Consider the following 19,447-nt stretch of genomic DNA (forward strand, 5'->3'; position numbering starts at 1 on the left):
TCGAACAGTGATTGAACTTTGATTTTGTCATTTCTTGCACCAAGGCAGATCGAAAGAGAGACGCAGCAATCTATATCCCGCACACCCCCCTAGTTCAGACTCTGATAGCTCACCATAGCCTTGAACTTATCACTCCTGCCCATCAACTCCTTATACCCACCCTTGGCCTCCACCTCACCCCCTTCGAACAAGAAGATGACATCGGCATCCTTGATGGTCCTCATCCTATGCGCGATGGCGAGAATCGTACACTCTCCGTCCTCCCTAATCTTCGCCAGCGTCTGTTGGAACGCCTGTTCGCTCTCGCTATCCAGCGCGCTCGTGCTCTCATCCAGCAGCAGCAGGCGCGGTTTTCGGATCAGCGCACGGGCGATCGACAGACGTTGCTTCTGACCACCGCTCAGCTGGCTCGACGAGATGAGCGTGTCGTACCCATTCTTGAAGCGCAGGATGGTCTCGTGGATTCCAGCGGCTTTGCAGGCGGAGACGATGATCTCGTCGTCGATGTCAGACCAGGACGTGTCCGGGGTGTAGGGTGCGAGGAGGGAGTCGTCTTCGGCTGCCGCTTCCTCTTCGAGCGGTGTGAGGTGACGGTTTCGTCGTTTGCGTGGCGACGCAGAGGGAGGGGATGGAGGGTGGAGATCGGGACGGAGTCCGAGGAGAACGTTGAAGCGAACGGTGCCGTAGAAGATGACCGGTTCTTGTGGGACGATGGCGATGTCCCTGCGCAAGATCTGATCGGAAGTACGATCGGTTCGCAGACCGTCGACGGTGACGGTGCCCGAGTTGGGAGTGTAGAAGTTTTCGATGAGCGACATGGCTGTCGTCTTGCCCGAACCCGACTGTCCGACGAACGCGGCGAAACATCCACCAGGGATCGTCAGCGAGACATTCTTGAGCGCAGGATCGTCTCGTGTCGGATACGTAAACGACACGTTGTCGAACTGGATCGTCGAAGGACCCTTCTTCTCCACCGCATCCGCCTCCGCAGCATCGACACCTTCTTCCACATCCTCCTCCTTGTTCGGCACCGCCTTGCGCGCCTTCCTGTTCGACTTGGCCTCCGCCCTCTCCCTCTCGATCTGCCTCTTCCTCTCGACCTGCCTCGGCCGCTGATCCATCAAGCGGAAAAAGTTGGCCGCCGACACGTGCGCCTTGCTGAAATCCGGTGCGAACGCCAAAAGCTGTCCACTCGCCTGCGCCGAAAACAGCAGCGCCGGGAGCACGATGAAGAACGCCGTCTGCGAGTACCTCCCCTCGGCGATGTTCTGACTGCCCCACCAGTACGCGAATGCGTAGATAAAGTAGCTGATGCTCAACGCCAGCGCCAAGAACACATTCCCGAACAAAAAGTGTCGCATGCTCTCCCGGTACGGCTTTTCGAGCGAGCGTTCGAACTTGAGCATCACATCCTCCTCCCTCCCCAAGCTGGCGACCGTCTTGATGCACTGCACAGCCTCGATGGCGAGCGAGTTCGACTTGATGTAGGCTGTCTCGTGACGCTTCTGGAAATCAGCGAGCACCTTGAGACGTTGGTATCCGGCGGCCAGGATGATGGGCACGAGAGCCAGAATGACGATCGCGATACGCCAGGCGATGGCGAGCGACACCGAGATACCGGCAATGAGGTTGACGAGGATGCAAAAGATGGTGCCGATCACCGTTCCCGTGACACCGCCGAGGTTGTTGGCGTCGTTCGAGAGCGAAGCGATCATGCTGGCCGGGTTCTTGTCCTGCGCCTCGTACCACGTGAGACGCTGATCCATCATGGTATCGAAGGAGACGCGACGCAGACGGAACAGGAGACGCTCGGCGACGAGGCCCCATACGAGACCGTTGATCGAGTAGGCGAAGAACTGGATCAGCGCGAGGATGAAAAAGTAGAGACCAAACTGCCGACCCGATGCACGGACGCCGTCTGCGCCCCGGCATTGCGGGTTGAGAGCTTCGATGACGTGTCCGAACAGCACAGCTTCGCCGGAATAGGAGCCGCCCATAATAGCGCTAGTGAACAGACCTACGAGGATGTAGGGCCATTCGCGGCGAAGGATCCAGAGGATGCGTTTGAGGATCACGCGAGGAGGGTAGCGACGAGCGGCTTGTTCCAGCTGTGCTTCGGTAGCTTGCTTTTCGGTTTGGTTCTGGTCATCGTCGTCGTCGTTGCCGTCTTCCGCCAGATCGGCGCGACCTTTGCCGGGAGAAGCGCCTACGCTGCTGCGACGCGCCAACGTCGACTGGTTCGAGCCACGCGAAGGCGACGCAGAGTCGCCGCCAGCTGCATCCTCCGTCTCGTCTCCTTCCGCTACATTGTCCATCCTTCTTCGGCCTCGATTTTGCTCTTGCTGCTGCTGCTGCTGCTGCGAAGCGTCATGCTCCTCGGTCTCCTCGTCCGTCTCGTCACCGCTAGTCGAGGCGTCGTCACCAGCGTCTTGGTCATCCGCTTTCGAAGCACCAGTATCCTGCGCAGCCGCCAACTTGTAGTAATAGCCTCTCTGCGCAAGCAGCTGCTTGTGCGTCCCCTTCTCCAACACCTTGCCTGCGCCCATGACCACGATCTGATCGTAGTTACGAATCGTCGCCAGCCTATGCGCGATCGCGATGGTTGTGACACCTTCCGAGATGCTGTCCAGCGCCTTGGACACCGCATGCTCCGAATGCGAGTCCAACGCCGCGGTCGCTTCGTCCAAGATCAGCAACTTGGGCTGTTTGACGATCGCCCTAGCGATGGAGATGCGTTGCTTCTGACCACCACTCAGCTTGCCACCCGACTCGCCGACTTGGCTGTCGTAGCCCTGCGGGAGGCGTTCGATGAAGGAATGAGCGCCGGCGAGCTTGGCAGCTCGAATGCAGAGCGATTTGATCTCTTCGAGCTGTTCGAGCTGTTCCTGTGTTGTGAGCACTTGATGCAGATCGGTGCCGGTTTTCTCCTGGCCGACCTGGGAGTAGGCGAGCACGGTGGAATGGAGATGAGAGTGAGCGGGGGAGCCGACCAGACCGTGGGCGATGGACTGCATGATGGAACAATCGAACAGCACGGGTTCCTGCCCTACGACGCCGATCTGAGATCGCAGCCAACGGACGTTGTAGTCGCGCAAATCAGTGCCGTTGAGCGTCACCCGGCCAGCGGTGGGATCGTAGAAGCGCTGCAGCAAAGATGCTACCGTCGATTTGCCGGACCCTGAAAGACCGACGAGGGCGACACGGTGGCCAGCTGGGACAGAAATGCTGAGCCCATCGAGCGCCTTTTCGTCCGGTCGAGCCGGATAGGTGAACTCGACATCCGAAATTTCGATGGCGATGTCTTTGACGTCACCTGGCCGAGGCGTGATGCCCTTCTTGGTGTCGGTACCGTCGATGGACGAGCTCTTGTCGATCGTCTCGCGCAGCGCCTCTCCTGCACCGCTGGCTGCCGAGAAAGTCTGCAGATAAGGTGCGATCTGACCGACGATGAACGACGCATCCAGCAGCAAAAAGATGACAGTGTACACCGATCCCACCGTGCTTGGATTTCCCGATGCTGCGATGAGGTTGGAACCGGAAAAGAAAGCCAACGCATTCGCCGAGTAGCCGACAAAGAACAAGCTGCCCAACACGCAAGCAGCGGCAAGCGCCTTGAGCGTACCTTGCTTCCTTGCCAGTTCCAGATGGCTCTGATAGATGTTGGACAACCTCGGCTGCGATCCGAACGCCTGCACCACGGGCAGATTGTTCAACGCTTCGGCAGCCAAGCTGGAAGCATGTGACAGATGCGTCGACGTGTTCTTCTGCGCCTTGGCCACAAACTTGGAGCCCAGCACGCTGACGATCGCAAACGCCGGCAACAAGGACACGAGCTGCCCAGCGAGCTTGGGCAGTTTGATGAAGGCCACGATGTAACTCGTGACAAAGTAGGAGAGACTTGAGATGAGGATGCCCATCTTTTCGCTGGTGCCGTTCTGGATGGTCAAAAGGTCGGCCGAGAGACGCGTGCCCACCTCGCCGGGCTGGAGCTTGTCGAAGAAGGCCATGTCTTGACGAAGCACGGAGCGAAGGTAGCGCTGACGCATCTTGCGGACGAGACGCTCGCCGAGGTTGGACCAGCAGGTGGTGTAGGTCCAGATGAGGAAGAAGTTGACGGCGGCGATGATGGCGATCTTTTCCACCTTGTCGTCGACCGAGGAGATGAAGGCGCCAGGATTCGAGGGACGGCCGCTGCCAGTGTTACATCCGGTGGAATTGAAACCGTCAATGAGCTGTCCGAACAGGATACCGATGAGTGGCAGAGGAACACCAGAGCCGATGGCAGCGATGATGCCTACGACGAGGAGCGTGATATCGGTGCGGTCGGCGGCTTTGTAGAGTGCAAAGTAGTTGGAGGAGAGACGGATGTTGGAGACGGCGGACCTGGCGCGCTCTTTCAGGGGTCTTTTCGGCTTAGACTCCTTGCCTTTTCCCTGTTGATCATCGTCGTCGTCATCGGCATCCTCTGGAATGGTGTTGGCGTCTTGGCCATCGCCGTCGTCGTATGACGTGCGTCGTCGTGATTGAACGTCTGCGTTGTCTGCTGCTAGACCCTGAACTTGCGCAGCAGTGCTTGGCAGATCGGCAGCATCGACCGACTGACTTGTCGAGAGGCGTGGTCTGCCTCCTGTGAGTGGCACTGGTACCACAGCAGCAGGTGCAGCCGTTTGGGCGTGTCTCGATCTTGATAAAACATCTGAGCCTGCTGTCACGGTCAACGAGCGTCTAGGCGCACGAGGCGAATCCCACGGCTGGACGGTATTCACAAAGTCGCCATCGGCAGACGTCCTGGACTCACCAGCGAGCTGCGTTCCAGCGGGAGCCAGAACACCGGGATGAGGAAAGCTGGTACCGGGGATTCCGCCATCGGCAAAGGCGCTGAAGGTTGCCCTTTGCGCCCAGCCGACAGGGTCGTCGGATCGACTGTTGGAGCGCGGACGTCCACTAGAAGAGCCCGGTCGCTGAGCATTGTGCTTGTCCCAAGGCTGAGGGCTGCGCATGTTGAGCATCATCTTGGCGGGTGGAGGTGGGCCGGGGTGGGCATGGCGCGGACGAACCATGAAGCGACCGTTGCCAAAGCTGCCGTAGGTTGCAGTGCTATCGTCGGCCGAGTTGGAGCGCTTCCTGGTTGTGACGCTCTTCTTGGGCTGTGCGGCGCTAGCCAGTGGTGCGATGCCGGGTCGAGAGGGATTCTGATCGCCGTGCACAGTCTCGGCGGAGGATGTCGAGGTGCGGTTGAGCGAAGACGAGGAGGAGGAAGTGGTCGCCACTGCCGCCGTCTCGGGTGCGGAAGCATCCGCCGCACCTTGCCGGTTGCTGCTGCTACGAGAAGCCATGTCGACGGATGATCCAGCGGACGGGGATGGTGATCTGCGCTCCTTCTGTTGGAGCGCTTCCCACTCGAGACGATGAAAGTAGTCTTGGTGGTCGTCGAAGGAGTAGCGTGCCGTGGGCGTGCGTGGATCGTTGTCGAGCTGGGAGAGGAAGCTGGCCGAGAGGGAGGAAGGATCTTCTTGGCCGCTGTTGCGATGTGGGGAGTCTAGTGGGTCTCGGTCTGAGGAAGCGTCTATATCAGAAGAGTCGTCTACGGGAATGAAGTCGCTACCACCGTTTCGGTTTTGAGGATCTTCGGAGACGGGTGGGTGTGCAGCCTGCTGCTTTTGGGAGTGCGATGGTGAAGAAGGACGTTCGGAGCGACTGGGAAGGGAGTCATGCGCCGAGGACGATTCTGTCGGCGCGTCAGATGGAAGTGCAACAGCCGAGGATACCGCAAGGTCGTCTTGACGTAAGGAAGAGCGTGCAGCGGAGTTGGGAAGTGAAGGAGAAGAAACGTGCGCTTCTTGGGCGGCATCTGTTTCTGTAGAGATCGACTGGTCGTTAAGGGAAAGGCCGTCGGCGAGACCATGATTCATGCAGGGTCCTTGATCTGGCCGTTGTTGGTCGGCGTAATCTCGTGCAACGACAGCAGCGGAAGTAGGATCTGCCGGAGCTCCGGACGTGCGTGTTTGTGTTTGCAGGAATGCCTCGTCATTGCGAGCATCGAGCTGCAGTGAAGCATCGCTTGCCGCCGTAGGGCGAGGGGTGGCTCGGGCCGAATCGTTAGGCTGTGAAGCTGGTGGATTCGGATCGCCGCTGCTGGTGGCGTCGCCGTCGCCGCCGCCGGAGCTGGCATGTTGTGGTGTAACTGTCAAACGAGCGTTGGACGTCATCGTTTATGCGCGCTTAGCAAAAGCCGCAAATCCCTCGTTTCGACGCGAAAATCTAAGAAATTCGCTCTCGGCTATGCAAGCGGGTCAATCGATCGGGTGTATGGGGACTAAGAATCGGCGATTGAGGACAGGCCTGCGACGCTATTGGAAGTCGTTTGTCCGATTGTTGAAGCCAACGTGACGTTCTTCAGCGTCTTGTGTCGGCTGTTGGTGCCGAAGAGATGGAGGAGAAGGGCTCAGTGTCAGTCATCCCGTCCTCTGACCCGAGGAAGACGCAAACCTGTTGGCCGTCAAGCGAAGCGAAGCTGTTGGTAGCGGTCCGTTCTTGGCTTCTACTGTCCAGCTCCTCGTCGAACGACGTGGCCTGGCCAGATCCTGTCTCGCTGCTGCAAGCAGTAAAACGAAGCTATGGTCGTGTCCTGTATATAACAGATGATGTGTTGATCGTCAAAACACTTACCAGTCGAGATGAAGCAAATCTTGCACTGGCCTTCCAGTAAAAGATGTGATTGCTTGAGCGCGTCTGTTGCGCAATATTACCGACGCCGAGGGAACCTTCACGGAGAAGGAGTGGATTTCGATGCTGAGATCTGTTGCTGAAGCGAACGTCTTCCGTGGCTGCTGCAACACAAGTCGTCGGTCGAAGGAAAGTGTCTACGACCAACTCGTAGTATCGAAACGTAGAAGCCGCTGTTGCAAAACTTCTATCAGCAGCAATCATACGATCACTCGTAGCAGGTCGATACAAAGGATGGTAGAGGTGCAAAGTCAAAGAAACATCTCTTACGACCATCCCATCAACAAGGAGGCAGCTCTACCAACGGACAGCCAATCCGAACAAGACTCGAGGGGAAAGCACTTCCGAAACACGCCGCTCTTTTGTGATGCGACAATCTGATTAGTTCCCACGTCGACTGCAATGTGCTCTATGTGCGCACGATTCGGCAGCTTGCCTACCGAAAGCAGAGTATGCACATTGCACGCTACGAAACCTTGGTTTGCAGTTAGCTCGGACCGCCAACTCGGCTAAAAATGGGGGCGGAGCAGCCTGAAGATGAGGGAAAAATTTTATCAGATCACAATGTTTCTCGACGAGACGAGCCGTGCGTGCACTGCAAAGTGCAGCATTGCTCGCATCGCAGGAAGCAGCGCGACATCCAACTTCGGCCACGAACCGAATAACCCATCGACAGGCCAAACCTCGCTGTTGCGAAGGAGAAAAAGTGACGTCTTTTCGTGCATTAATTGGCAAGAAGCAAGAAGAAAAATGCCGGCGTATTCGGCTGGCACTTCTCGCTAAGCGTCTCGTCAAATCTTTTTTTTCTCTTGGCATCCACACAAGAGAAATCAGATACTGTGAAAACTTTTTTTATCAGATCATCTCGGAGTTGCAAATGCAGATGTTCTCGTCCGGAAAGAAGGTGTCCCCCAGCGCTTCAACCGGAACGTCAAAGGGTTTATCAGATTAGCTCCGAGGTGTGCCAAGAAGAACAGTCGTTGTCTAGGGTATGTGTGCTTTCTCTGCGTCGACCAGCTTGAGCCTTTCCAGTGACACACCAATCGATTACTGCGCGTCCTTCTCTGCAGCATCTCCCTCCTGATCCGCCTCAGTTCGCACCACCGAAACCCTCCTCTCGTCCCCCTCGCCTCTCGCCAGCAACCGCAACCAATCATCCCCGACCTCGCTCTTCAACGCCTCAATCCTGCGCCTCAACGCATCCGACTTTGCTTTCCCGCTGTTCCCGTTCGCTTCTGCTGCAAACGAACTCTTCGACTCAACACCGTCGGGGTTGTGCGGAATGCTCGTTACGTGGGATCTCGTGTCCTGTGCTGCGGGAGAGGTGGAGCTGGCGAAGAGGTCGGATGCGGTTCGACTGTCGGCTGGATTGCGATGCTTCCTGAGGGATCGCTGTTTCGTCGAGGACGAGGGTTCTGAGGGAGTGGATCCTGGAGGCAGGGCGAAGAGAAGAGTAGAGTGTGCTGCTAATGCTGCCGAGTGATGTGGCTCGACTGCGCTGTTGGCTGGTTCCTCTTGGACACCAACGTCGACAGCTTTCCCCTTTCCCAGCGTCTTTGAGGATGACACCGCGTCACTCTTGCCTCCGATGTGCTCTGGTTCAGCATCGACAGCTGCACCGCCATCCCTAGCCAAGGCCGCTTGCTTGATGCGATCCGACTCGGTCAGCGTCCTCTGTCGCGTCGAACTGGATGGCTTTTGCGGCGAAGACTCTAGTTCGACCACACGCTGGTTCCTCCTCCTTGCGGCTCCGCTCGTGGCTGCCTGACCACCGCTCGTTCGACTGCGTGACCCGGACCGTGATCTAGACGTTGACCCTGCACCTTCCACCCCCAACAGATCACTTCCCCTCCCCCTCGCCGTCTCCATCACCCTGCTCTGCGCTCGCCTCACGTTCCTCACCACCCCGCTGGTCGTCGCAACATCCTTGGCCAGCTGTGCTTCCATCTCCTCCCCCCTCATCCTCCCTCCTCCTTCTCCCTCCTTCCCGCTCACCGCTGGCAACCTCTCGCTCACCCTCTGCGCCTCCCACCACCCCAACCCCTCCCCATCCAATTTCACCGCCTTTTCCCTGCCCTCCCTCGCAAACTCGACAAAACACTCGACCCTCCAATCCACATACTCCTCCACCAACGCATTCCCACTCCCGACCCACACCTCCTGCAACCCTTTCAACACCGCCAGTCTCCCCACCTCCCCTGCTTCGTAAATCGAGTTGTGGCGAAGATCGATCCTCTGAAGTGCGAAAAGGCGCTCTACGCCGCAGAGCGATTCGAGTCGGTTGTGCGAGAGGTTGAGAACGGTGATGTGTGGGATGGAGTGGTAGATGCCCAGGACGGAGTCGATGAGGTTGTCCGAGATGTTGAGAGAGGTGAGGGAGGGGAGGTGGGAGAGACTCGGGGGGATGGAGTTGAGCAGGTTGGAGGAGAGGTCGAGATGCGTCAAGGAGGTGAGCGGGAGGAGGGGGAGGATAGGGATTGAGGTGAGCGCGTTGGAGGAAAGGTTGAGGTAGCGAAGAGAATGCCAGGCGAAAGAAGGCAGGTCGGGGGGTAAGGTAGGGATCGGATCGGGGATCGATGTTAATGCTGCTTCTGCACTGCCCGGAAGATTGTCTTCGGTATCTGTATCGGTAGCAGTCGTGGTTGAAGCGGACAAATCCATCCCGCTCGATTTCGCACCCACCTTTTCACCCCTCCTCCTCCTCGCATCCCCCGCCACCAACCCCACCACCAACCCCGTCAGATCCTCCACCCCACTCCTCCTACACGTCAGCCCCCTCAACCCCACACACACCCTATCCCACCCCATCAACGTCCTCGGATCCACCTCGTCCAACTCCAGCATCTGCAGATTCCGAAACACATCCAACGGAACCGCCGACTGACCCGGACAGTCCTCGAAATCCTGCACCAACCTCCTCGGCGGCACAGGACCTAGCCTCAAACTGGGGATCTTTGTGAAGCATGAGTAGATGTACTTGAGGTCTTGGGTTGGGTCTGGTTTGGAAGCGGAAAACCAGGAGAGCGACGAGTTAAGGGAGGAGGAGACGACGCTGATCCGGCTGCGCATCGAGCTGATGGACATGGTGTCGTCGATGCGCTTGGAGGAAGGGGTGGCGGAGACGAAGGAGAAGTAGGAGGTGGGGCGGGCGGAGGAGGGGATGGACGTGTCGAGGGAGCCGACGGGGAGCGAGAGCTCTTCGAAGCGGATCAGCAGGTAGAAGAGGTTGTGCGGGTTTTGGCGCAGCAGCATGGGTCGAGCGGCTGGTGCGGGTGCGGTGGAGGAGACGCCGGCGGTACCGAGGCTGACTACGTTCCAGAATGTTGAGGAGAGCGAAGACACAGATGGGTCTGACTTGGCTGCTGCGTTCCTCTTGGCTGCCGCGGCCGAAGCCGCAGCATCGCCGAGCTTGGACTCGTGGATGCGCAGCCACCTGGCATACTCGCCAATATATCGATCGCCTGGTATCGAGTCCATTGTTGCGAAGAGGCGACAGGCAGATCGAGTCTATCGCGGCCTGCTCGTGTGTTCAGATGATGGCGACGTGGTATGAAAGCTCTGCAGGTCTGCTTTAGCGTGGAAGTGACTGTCGTGACCAGATCGTTTGAGGCGGCGGTATCATGGTGAGTCCATCGTGCAAGATTCATTTGGTTGCCAGCAATCCAAGATTCGACGTTCGTCTTCCACCTCGTCGTTTTGATCGGCGAATCGCAATCTGCGATGCTAGGGCGACAGTGATGATGGTCGTCAGTCAAGGCAAGGGGTCAAGCGTGTACGAGGTGCAACGCGACTCGGGCCGTGCATTGGACCGGATTTCAGGGTCTTGACAGCAAGCCAAGCCACCACCGCTCCCACATCGGGCTCATTCCCCTCACGATCGGGTGCATCGGGTGATATCACTTTCTTCCAACGATTCTTCTTCCTGACACGATCAACCAACAACTGCAGACATTGCTACTCCCCCCACTCCTCTCCCTCTCCAACCTCGTCATCCTCTCGCCAACCCACAAGGATGCTGTCGACGTCGACCGCCGCTCTGCGCACCCTGCGCACGAGTCGCATCTCCCTGTCCTCCGCGTCCTCCCTCACACGATGCCTCTCCACCTCCTCCCCGCTGCTCACCCCCGCAAAACCTTCGATCAAAGCCATCGCCGAGCTGCGTAAGCTCGTGCCCGGAACGTCGATGCTCAAAGCCAAAGAAGCGCTGCTCGCGTCCCGCTCGCCAGCCACACCCGATCTCGACTCGATTCCTCTCGCGCTCGAATGGTTGGAAGCGGATCGCAAGTCCACCGGAGCCAAGAAGGCCGACAAAGTAGCCTCCCGTTCCGCTCGCGAAGGTCTTATCGCAGTAACCATCCTGTCCGACGGCCTACCTAGCTCGGTCGAACTCAAGGGTCAGCTGAAAGCGGAAGCGAAAAGCGCGGGGATCGGAGCGACGAGTGCCGCAGCGGGGGCCATTGTAGAGGTGAACTGCGAGACGGATTTCGTGGCCAAGAATGAGGTTTTCGCTCAACTTGTCAAGGATGTCGTTCATACGGTGGCGTTGTTCCCTGGACTTGCGGCAGAAGAAAGTGCGGGGAAGGGGTTGGTGGAGGTGCCGGTGGAGAAGTTGTTGGCATTCCCGCTGTTGTCGAGCAACCCGCAAGCGGTCGGGTCGAGTGTGGCACCGAAGACGGTGGGTTCAGAGATCATCGATGTCGTCTCCCGACTTGGGGAAAAGATTTCGATCGCTAGAGCTGCAGCTATCGTACCCCCGAGCATCCCTGCTGCTGACGCTGCGAGACGATCGGAGAGCGGTACGGCGAGAGGTGGATCGATCGTCGAACTGGCCAGCGCCTTCGCGCATGGTGGATCGGCCGGATTCTCCACCCCCAAAGACACCGCTAAACCGGACTACCTCCTCACCAGCGGCAAAATCGCTTCCCTCATCATGACGCGATTCGCCAGCCCTACCCTACCAGACCTGCTGGAGGGCGGTTCGATCCAGCCTGGAATCAGAGCTCTCACTCGAAGTCTCGCTAGACAGGTCGCTGGTCTCGAAACAAAGTCCATCGACAACCCTGCTTCTGCGACAGAGGAGGGTGATGTTAGTAGCGCACTGTACAGACAACCGTTCATGATGCTTCTTCCCGCAGCAGCACCGGAGGAGGAAAGCAACGCTCAACCCGTTCGACAGGTCCTTTCCTCCTGGGCAAAGCACAACAGTCTCACCAGCGAGGGAGACCATGCAGTCGAGGTGATCGATATGCATCGATGGGAATTGGGAGAAACAGCTGCTCCACACGACGAGTCCGCACCAGGTTTTGCTGACGAAGTACGAAAAGCTGCTGGCTTGGCCTAACCTCATCCACAAACGCAATCCACACTTTTTCACACCCCTCCACCTCTTCGTTCAAATCTCTCGTCTGTGTGACACCTATCGCCTGGAAACACTACAAAAGATCGCGCGGACTGTGCAAACAGTTCAACTCCTTGAGAGCCGCAAACCTGCGCACCGTCCTACCCGCCTCGTTGGACGGATAGCTGTACACGGCAAGCACCTGTTCCGCCTCCAACCCATAATCGACCGGCCTGAGCAGACGGTTGTGAAAGCGTCTCAGCGTCTTGATGCTCGACCGTTCGCCGTTGTACAGCGCCTTTGGATCGACACACGGCAGCAACACCTCGGCAGATCGTCCGTGGAACAGCATGGGTATCGCTGTCCTCTTCACACCCGCCTCGCCACTGTCACCCTGCTGCTGCTGCTTGCGAGCGACCAACTCGGAGTCCACCTCTTCGAGCATAAGCGCGAAGCGGAAGCAGTGCGACAGCGACTCGCCCTCCTCGTCTCCACACTTGACGCAGAAGCGTTGGTCCAAGGGCAGAACGCGTTTGCAGGCGTTGCACTCGACGCGACCCCACTGCTCCACTTTGGCGGGATTGGTGGAGATGATGCGCGCCTTCACTTTGAACATGCCGGGACAGAGGGAGGTGGTGGGAAGTGAGGCGAGCGCGGTTAGCGGGATGGATGCGGGTGCGTTGCATCGGAGAAGCGGTCGACGCTCTTCTAGAGTTGCAGCACCGGGCGGTCCCATGAGGAGACCCGGCTTGAGATCGGGAGTCTCGATGAGCGAGAGCTCGTCCTGTGGACGATTGCCGTTGCCGTTGACGCTTGCGCCGAGCGGTGTCGAGGTTGCTCTGTCTATCGATCTGGACGGCGTCGCTTGCTGCACAGCACGGATTTGACGCTGAGCAGGAGTGGGGAACGGTGGCTGCGTCGACGACACGGGGCTTGCTTCCGTGGCGGCGGCTACTCCGACTCGCGCTGCAGGGCCGACGGGGTTCGTTGCTGTCGACGCAGACTCGAAAGGTGCTGCTGATGCGTTCGGCCCTGCAGCTGGGTCGTTCGCGATGCCAGTTTCGGCCAGCGAGGCCGCGCCGCTCTGTGCTGCTAAAGTTGGAATGGGTACAGGCGGTGAAGGGCCAGCGACCCCTTCGTGTACCTCGTCTGTTCCCTGCTCGTCGTGCTGCGCTTGTCGCCCATTCACGTGCGCTGGCTGCGAAGATTGGCTGTATTCGCGCTCAGCCCGGTCGGCAAACGCCTCCTCCTCTGCGGTCATGAGCGTCTCCATGAATCGTGCACGTCGCTGTTCGAGATCGATACGTGCTTCGTCGGTGGGCTTGAGCGTGCGGATCTTGATGCCGCTGTCGGTGCTGCTGCCCAGACCGCCGGTGAGCAGTCCACGAGGGTTGAGTTTGGGACGTACATTCTGAATGCGAATAATGTCTCCGGTCTGCAGGCCTTCGGCGATGGTGGCATGACTATCCCACAAGCTGATCTGGAAGACGTGGCCCCAGCCATCGGTGTCGTCCGGGTAAGGGATGGTGCTTTCGACGCGCAGATACTTGTCGTTGCCGCGAAAGAAGAGCGAGTGATTCGTATAGTCGGTGACGTAGAGATCAGGCGCAAGCGTGTGAGTGTAGACTTTGAGAACCTCGACGACGGTATCGAAGAAGGTATTCTCGCCGACGTCTCGGAGCTTGAGGGTAGGGCGAGAGGATCTGGTGACAATGTTGGCGTCGACGCCTTGGAGCTCGGAAAACCAATTGGCCATGTCGCGGAAATGCTCCATCTCGTCTGCGCTGCACTCGGGAGGAGTGTGAGATGCGAGGGGAAAGTTGGACGAAGCACGAACGTCGCCGGAAACGGGATCGTAGGTGGCCCAGCTCCACTGGGCAGCCGACTTGCCGACGGCTTGGGGCTTGTTGGAGAACATCTGTATCTGGACGCTGCGGACGGCAATGATGTGACCTGGCGCAATGTTGTGCGGGATGCGTTCTGCCTGCTGTGCAAAGAGCATGACGGTCATGGATCGTGCCAGCTCCTTTGCGTAGCCGGTGCCGGAGATGCAGGAAGCATCGGCGATGGTGATCTTGATGCTAAGATCGCGTGTACCACTGGTAGAGCGGCGAGGATCGCCTGCTGACATGACGACGCCAATGATGCTAGCTCGCTCGCCGTCGCGGACCATGGACATGGGCGTGTAGAGGCAGTTGCCCATCCGGCGTGGCTTGACATTGGGCGCGTTGCGACGTTGCTGCTGTGGTGGGGCGGTCGAGGCTTGGCGTGATGTAGCGCGTGAGGTCGAGGCTGCTGGCTGTGCTTCGCATTTGATCGCTGGAGCCGACGCGAAAGCTTTGGACGGCTGCATTGGCTGGGGTGGTGGCGGCGGTAAGGAGACGAGTGTGGCTGCGCTGGCGGTTGCGACTGCGTTGGGGTGAGCGCCGGCGTTGGTGGTGGGAGCAGGGGTCGAGAACCAATCGCTGAGCTGGCTCGGAGGCGAAGGCTGGGGATGCGTGGCTGAACCTTGCTGCGGAAGCGGAGAGGGCTGTTGAGCATGTGGATTGATCACGGCTGGTAATGCTGTTGCTGAGGATGTGTTGTTGACGGAGGCTGTTGGAGGAGTGGCGAGATGCTCGATCCAGATAGCCGAGGTAGGGGCAGTCGGGTCAGACGAGGGAGGCTGAGGAGACATCTTGAGGACGGCTTTCTGGTTAGCAAAGGAGACTCGATGCGGTGCTTCTGATGCGTATGAAAGGTCTGCTGCAAAGCCAGAGAGGTAGACGACAGCTGGAGGACCGAGGCGATGTAGGAGGAGGAGAGGCTCGGATACCTTGGTCGCTAGCTCGTCGTGGAAGGTGACGTGGAGGAGCGAGCGAGAGGAGGGATCGTTAGGCTGAATGCAGCTGAGCTCGATGGAGAAGGTGTTGGCAGAAGTGGAGCCGGTTGGAGGGTCTGCCTTGACGAGGTGGCCGCAGACACAGAAGGCCGCGCCTCTGCCGTAGCCGACGCTTTCGATCCAGCGCTCGAGATGCACGAGCTTTCCTAGACGATCCTCTTCGGCTTCCGTAAGGTAGCGTGCGCGCTTGTGAGCGGTATTGACGGCGAGCTCGGCGGTTTGTTGGCGGTCCATGGTGGATTGGTGCGTAGATGCCGTGTTGGCTGTTGAAGTAGCTGCGGCGGTGGATTGCGGCGGTGGTGCCGGAGTGTGGTCGCCTTCGCTTTGCTCCCGTTTGGGACCTTTCCTCTTGCGCGGCATGCTTGGCAAACAGGTAGGACGGTAGCAGATCGAGCGAATGATGAGGAGAAGAGGGTGTGCAAGTGTCAGTGCCATGATCAAGGGTCCCTTTGTCCAACACTCGGCTGCAGCTCAGCCTGTCAAACTTGCAAACGCGTAAATTGATTGGAGCAGCAATGTCAGATTCTGAAAAACATGCATTGCGAATTAGTTCGAGGTGTTGCTTCTGCATCCAAACATTCACGCGACGCGTTGTTGGAAGAAAAGAGACACTGTCCGCGTAGAGTGCAGCATCGAGAGCAGCAGCGGTGTTCGGATAAGCTCCAAGCTCTGTCACGACCACAGTCTCAACACTGATCTGAACCTGAGTGTCGGGTGAAGGAGGGATGCATCGACTCGACATGTGGACAATTCACATCGGCACAGACCGCACTTCCCAATAAAGCGTCGCCGCGTTAGGGCTCTTGCTTGGTCGGCTGTGCCGTCTATGAAGCAGCGAGCGCTGTCCAAGACTTGAATGGGAGAAGAAAGACCCTGAATCGGAATTCGCAGTCGTGAGACAGCTGTATCACAAATGACGATCCACTGCAAGACCAAGCACCGAACAGCATTCAAGCAACAATTTGCCCTTCGGAAGCTCCGTTGTCGGTCTGACCGGCCCTGCTGGGCTCACGCAGTTGAGCTGAACTCGGCGTGTGGCCCGGTCTCTGATTCGATCGATGCCAACAGAGACATATACAGCCGCCTCGATTTGCTTTTGGCCGGACAAGCCGAGACCGTGCGAGTAAATTACAGTATATACAACATGACGAGGCGAGCAAGCTGACAGATCCCTTGTCAACTCAAACTTCCGCTTGTGTCCCGCTGCGCGCTCGTCACACAACTCAGCTCGCTCTGATTCCGACTCAACTTTCCAGGTGACTTTCGCTTTCCTCCCTCCCTCTCCCTCCATTCAGCATCCCCCATCCGACCCCTTTCCGCTCCCGTCGACAATATGGCTGCTCCACCCAAGCCATCCGTCTTCGTAGACCTCACTGGCGGCGGCGGCGACGACGACGACGGCGACGACTCGCTCTCTGAACTTTCCGATGCCCCTGATCTCTCCACTTCCTCCTCGTCCAAGCCAAAATCAAAAGGAGCAGCATTGTCGTCTTCCAAATCCTCTGTCAACTCTGCCCTCAAACGATCCGCATCCTCTTCAAACGTCGCCAAACCATCCTCCAACGGCTCTACCAAACCAAAGGCGAGAAAGTCGGAACCCACCCCACCCTCTACCTCCAACGCCCAACAGGAGTCCGCCAAAGCCAAAGGAAAGCGCAAACAAGATGGCGCAGATGTTGCCGATCCCAAACAAGCACAGTCGCGCTCTGCACCCCTTAGCGATGTCGTCCGATCACGAACACATGTCAACGACCCCGACGGGCCACTCAAGCTTTGCCACCAACACCACCAGAACTGCAAAGGCGCCCTCCTCGAGTGCACCTTCATGCGAGCTCCTGGAAAGCGATGCCAAGGCCGCTTCTGCTTCTCTTCCCTCAAGCGCTTCTACGATCAGGATCCAGAGACCATCGTCAAATCCAACCGCATGATGATTAACCCCGCAGAGCACTGCCCGCCAACCGAGACAAAGTACGCCTGGAAATGCCCCAAGTGCCGCGGCAAATGTGTCTGCTCCGTCTGTCGTAAAGCGGCCGGCCTCGAGCCTCTTGGCAGACCCTTCGGAAGCAAGAAGCCAAAGGATCCCCCCACCGACGATGCCGGCCAAGCCAAGTCAACTCAGACCAAGGTCAAGCCAAACGGTGACACGCCAAAGCCAACTTCCACCGCTACAGCAAAGGCGAAATCGAAGCCCAAAGATCGCACCCTCGCCGAAGCCGTGGCAGCGTCACACAAACAGGACGGCAAAGCAAAGTCAAAGGCCAAATCGGCCAACGCAACCGAAGTTGTCGAAGATGATGACATCTCGACGCCGCCTCCTCCCGGCAGCAAACCCAAAAAGACAGTCGCCAGCCTGCTTTCTACCTCCGTCGTCCGCGCACCCGTCCTCAAACCTCTCAAGCCACCCGCCCAAGTCGCGCCTCCCGTCTTCGAACTCATCCCCACCAAACTGCCCCACGACAACATGCGCGCACGCATGTGGATCTACGAAAGCATGATTCGCTTCGACAAGTTTGGCCTCAACAGGACCGTCCTCTCGCAACTCGACCGGTTCGAGCACTGGACGCACTTGATGGCGCAGGACATGCTCGCCTGCCTTCTCAAAACCGTCGCTGGCATGAGCAACATCGAAAAGGGCCAGCCCAATAAGCCCTTTGTCCGAGCCATCACCTCCTTCCGCACCCACGGCAAGAGCCTGCAACGCGGCGAGCCGTGGTCAGCTGCCGTCGAGTTGCTCCACATCCTTGGTCTCGAACGCGCTCCGCTCGCCTTTGTCGAGCACGACGTACCCGTCGAGGTCGAGGCAGCAGCTGCAGAACGTTCGCCCTCACCGCCACCCGCCACGCGTCTCACGCGAGCACGCAGAGCAAAAGAGACTAACCAGTATGAGACTGCGCGCCAGCTCTCGCTGCTCGATAGCTGGGAGGAGGACGAGTTCGGCGACGTCGAGGATGCGGAAGTCTTGCCTAGCAAGCGTCGACGTGCCACCACCAAAAAATCCATCTACGTCTACGACGACCCCAGCGACGACGAGAGTATGGACGATCCGGACGACACCTCGCGCAGCCGTCGATCTGGACGCGCACGCAAAGCTGCCGAGAAGGAATCTGCGCCAGAGGTCAGGCTCACAGGACGGCAGCAGGCGATCAAGCTGCAACAGGAGCAGCAGAAGGAAGAGGAAGCTGCAGCAGAGAAGCACAAACAAGAGGAAGATCAGGGAAAGCGTCAGGCCGAGGCGGCTGCTCGAAAACGTCGCGCGTCCAATGGAGACGGGGCCAGCAGTGACGGTGGCACTGTCAGCGAAGCGTCGGACGACGAGCATCGCCAGACCAACGGTCGCGCTCACAAAAAGAGGCGCAGGCTCGTCGCCGGTGAAAGCTCGGATGACGAGGCCACCTCCGACAACGACAACGACGTCCACCATAAGCGCGACGGCAACGACATCGACGCTGACGACAAACAAGACACCCGCGCCGAGGACGAAGACAAGCCGACCGAAGCCCCCGATCTCGAAACCAAGGTGTCCATCCTCTCTGCGCTCATCGATGCCGCCGTCATGGCCGACAGCGTAGCCGAAGAACTCAAGCTCGCCGCCGACAACATCGCCGCCATGGATCGCGAGCACCGAGCGGCCAACCTCGATATGGAGAAGGAGATGGTCGACGAGCTCGCCGAGCTCAACCGGCGCGCGCCGAGCATCGTCTCGCCCGAGTATCAGAAGTGGAAGGCGGAGAAGGCGCAGCTCGAGCAGGACCACGCGTGGCGCAGGCAGGATGCGAGGGTGACCTCGGAGCTGGCGGTGGACACGCATGCTCTGCGGACGGGACCGTTGGGAGTGGATGTGGATGGCCGCGAGTATTGGCATTTGCGAGAGTATCAGGAGAGGATGCCGAAGTATACCGAGGGGAGGTATGCGTGGTGTTTGGTGGTCATGGGGCCTGCGTTCCCGAGCGATCCGAATCGGAAGAAGGAGGAGGCGAAGGAGGAGGATCAAGGGGATACTAGTAAGGGAGATGCAGCTGGCGACGATGGAGTAGGGGAAGATGGAGACGATAGCGGGCTCACTTCGCTCGATGCATCCACCACCACCACCGGCGACGACACTAAACCCGAACTTCCCGACACCACGGACGAAAAGCATCTCAACCTCGGCCTGCCCCCCTCCAGCATCTGCATGGGCGCCAACGATCCCTCCACCATCAAAACCCTGATCGACTACCTCCGCTTCCGGCTCGAGCACGTCGAGTACCAGGAAAACGTCTCGATCCAGCAGCGCGAAAGGGCAGCGCGTGGCGACCATCCCTCCGAAGCGGCAGCCGAGAGCATGTACAGCATCCGCAAAGCCAAACAGACGCTCAAGGATACGCAGGACGAGAGACGCAAGCAGGTCGAACAGCTGATCAAGCGGCTTGGGAGTTCCAAGGAGTACTTTGCCTGGCATCGCGAGGAGGTCGCCCCGTGAAAAGAGAGGATCCGAGCATTGTCTTTGCCGTGATGTGTCAAGC

General features: G+C 58.7%; 6 protein-coding genes across 6 annotated transcripts; 3 read left to right on the forward strand and 3 right to left on the reverse strand.

Moving 5' to 3' along the window:
• Window positions 1-89: 89 nt before the first annotated feature.
• On the reverse strand, window positions 90-6,209 carry PHSY_003307 (multidrug resistance protein; the record flags this gene model as incomplete). Its single annotated transcript, XM_012333928.1, has 1 exon — window positions 90-6,209. One exon carries the CDS (start codon window positions 6,207-6,209, stop codon window positions 90-92), a length of 6,120 nt encoding a protein of 2,039 aa, XP_012189318.1.
• Window positions 6,210-6,430: 221 nt separating this feature from the next.
• On the forward strand, window positions 6,431-6,709 carry PHSY_003308 (hypothetical protein; the record flags this gene model as incomplete). Its single annotated transcript, XM_012333929.1, has 1 exon — window positions 6,431-6,709. One exon carries the CDS (start codon window positions 6,431-6,433, stop codon window positions 6,707-6,709), a length of 279 nt encoding a protein of 92 aa, XP_012189319.1.
• Window positions 6,710-7,773: 1,064 nt separating this feature from the next.
• Window positions 7,774-10,203, reverse strand: PHSY_003309 (adenylate cyclase fragment; the record flags this gene model as incomplete). The annotated part of the gene is made up of 1 exon (XM_012333930.1): window positions 7,774-10,203. One exon carries the CDS (start codon window positions 10,201-10,203, stop codon window positions 7,774-7,776), a length of 2,430 nt encoding a protein of 809 aa, XP_012189320.1.
• Window positions 10,204-10,738: 535 nt separating this feature from the next.
• On the forward strand, window positions 10,739-12,067 carry PHSY_003310 (hypothetical protein; the record flags this gene model as incomplete). The annotated part of the gene is made up of 1 exon (XM_012333931.1): window positions 10,739-12,067. The coding sequence occupies one exon, from the start codon at window positions 10,739-10,741 to the stop codon at window positions 12,065-12,067; it is 1,329 nt and encodes a 442-aa protein (XP_012189321.1).
• Window positions 12,068-12,158: 91 nt separating this feature from the next.
• Window positions 12,159-15,305, reverse strand: PHSY_003311 (hypothetical protein; the record flags this gene model as incomplete). The annotated part of the gene is made up of 1 exon (XM_012333932.1): window positions 12,159-15,305. One exon carries the CDS (start codon window positions 15,303-15,305, stop codon window positions 12,159-12,161), a length of 3,147 nt encoding a protein of 1,048 aa, XP_012189322.1.
• A 973-nt stretch (window positions 15,306-16,278) lies between these two features.
• On the forward strand, window positions 16,279-19,404 carry PHSY_003312 (hypothetical protein; the record flags this gene model as incomplete). The annotated part of the gene is made up of 1 exon (XM_012333933.1): window positions 16,279-19,404. The coding sequence occupies one exon, from the start codon at window positions 16,279-16,281 to the stop codon at window positions 19,402-19,404; it is 3,126 nt and encodes a 1,041-aa protein (XP_012189323.1).
• Window positions 19,405-19,447: the final 43 nt, after the last annotated feature.

Source organism: Pseudozyma hubeiensis (assembly GCF_000403515.1).
Source record: "Pseudozyma hubeiensis SY62 DNA, scaffold: PHS33, whole genome shotgun sequence".
NCBI lineage: Eukaryota > Fungi > Basidiomycota > Ustilaginomycetes > Ustilaginales > Ustilaginaceae > Pseudozyma > Pseudozyma hubeiensis.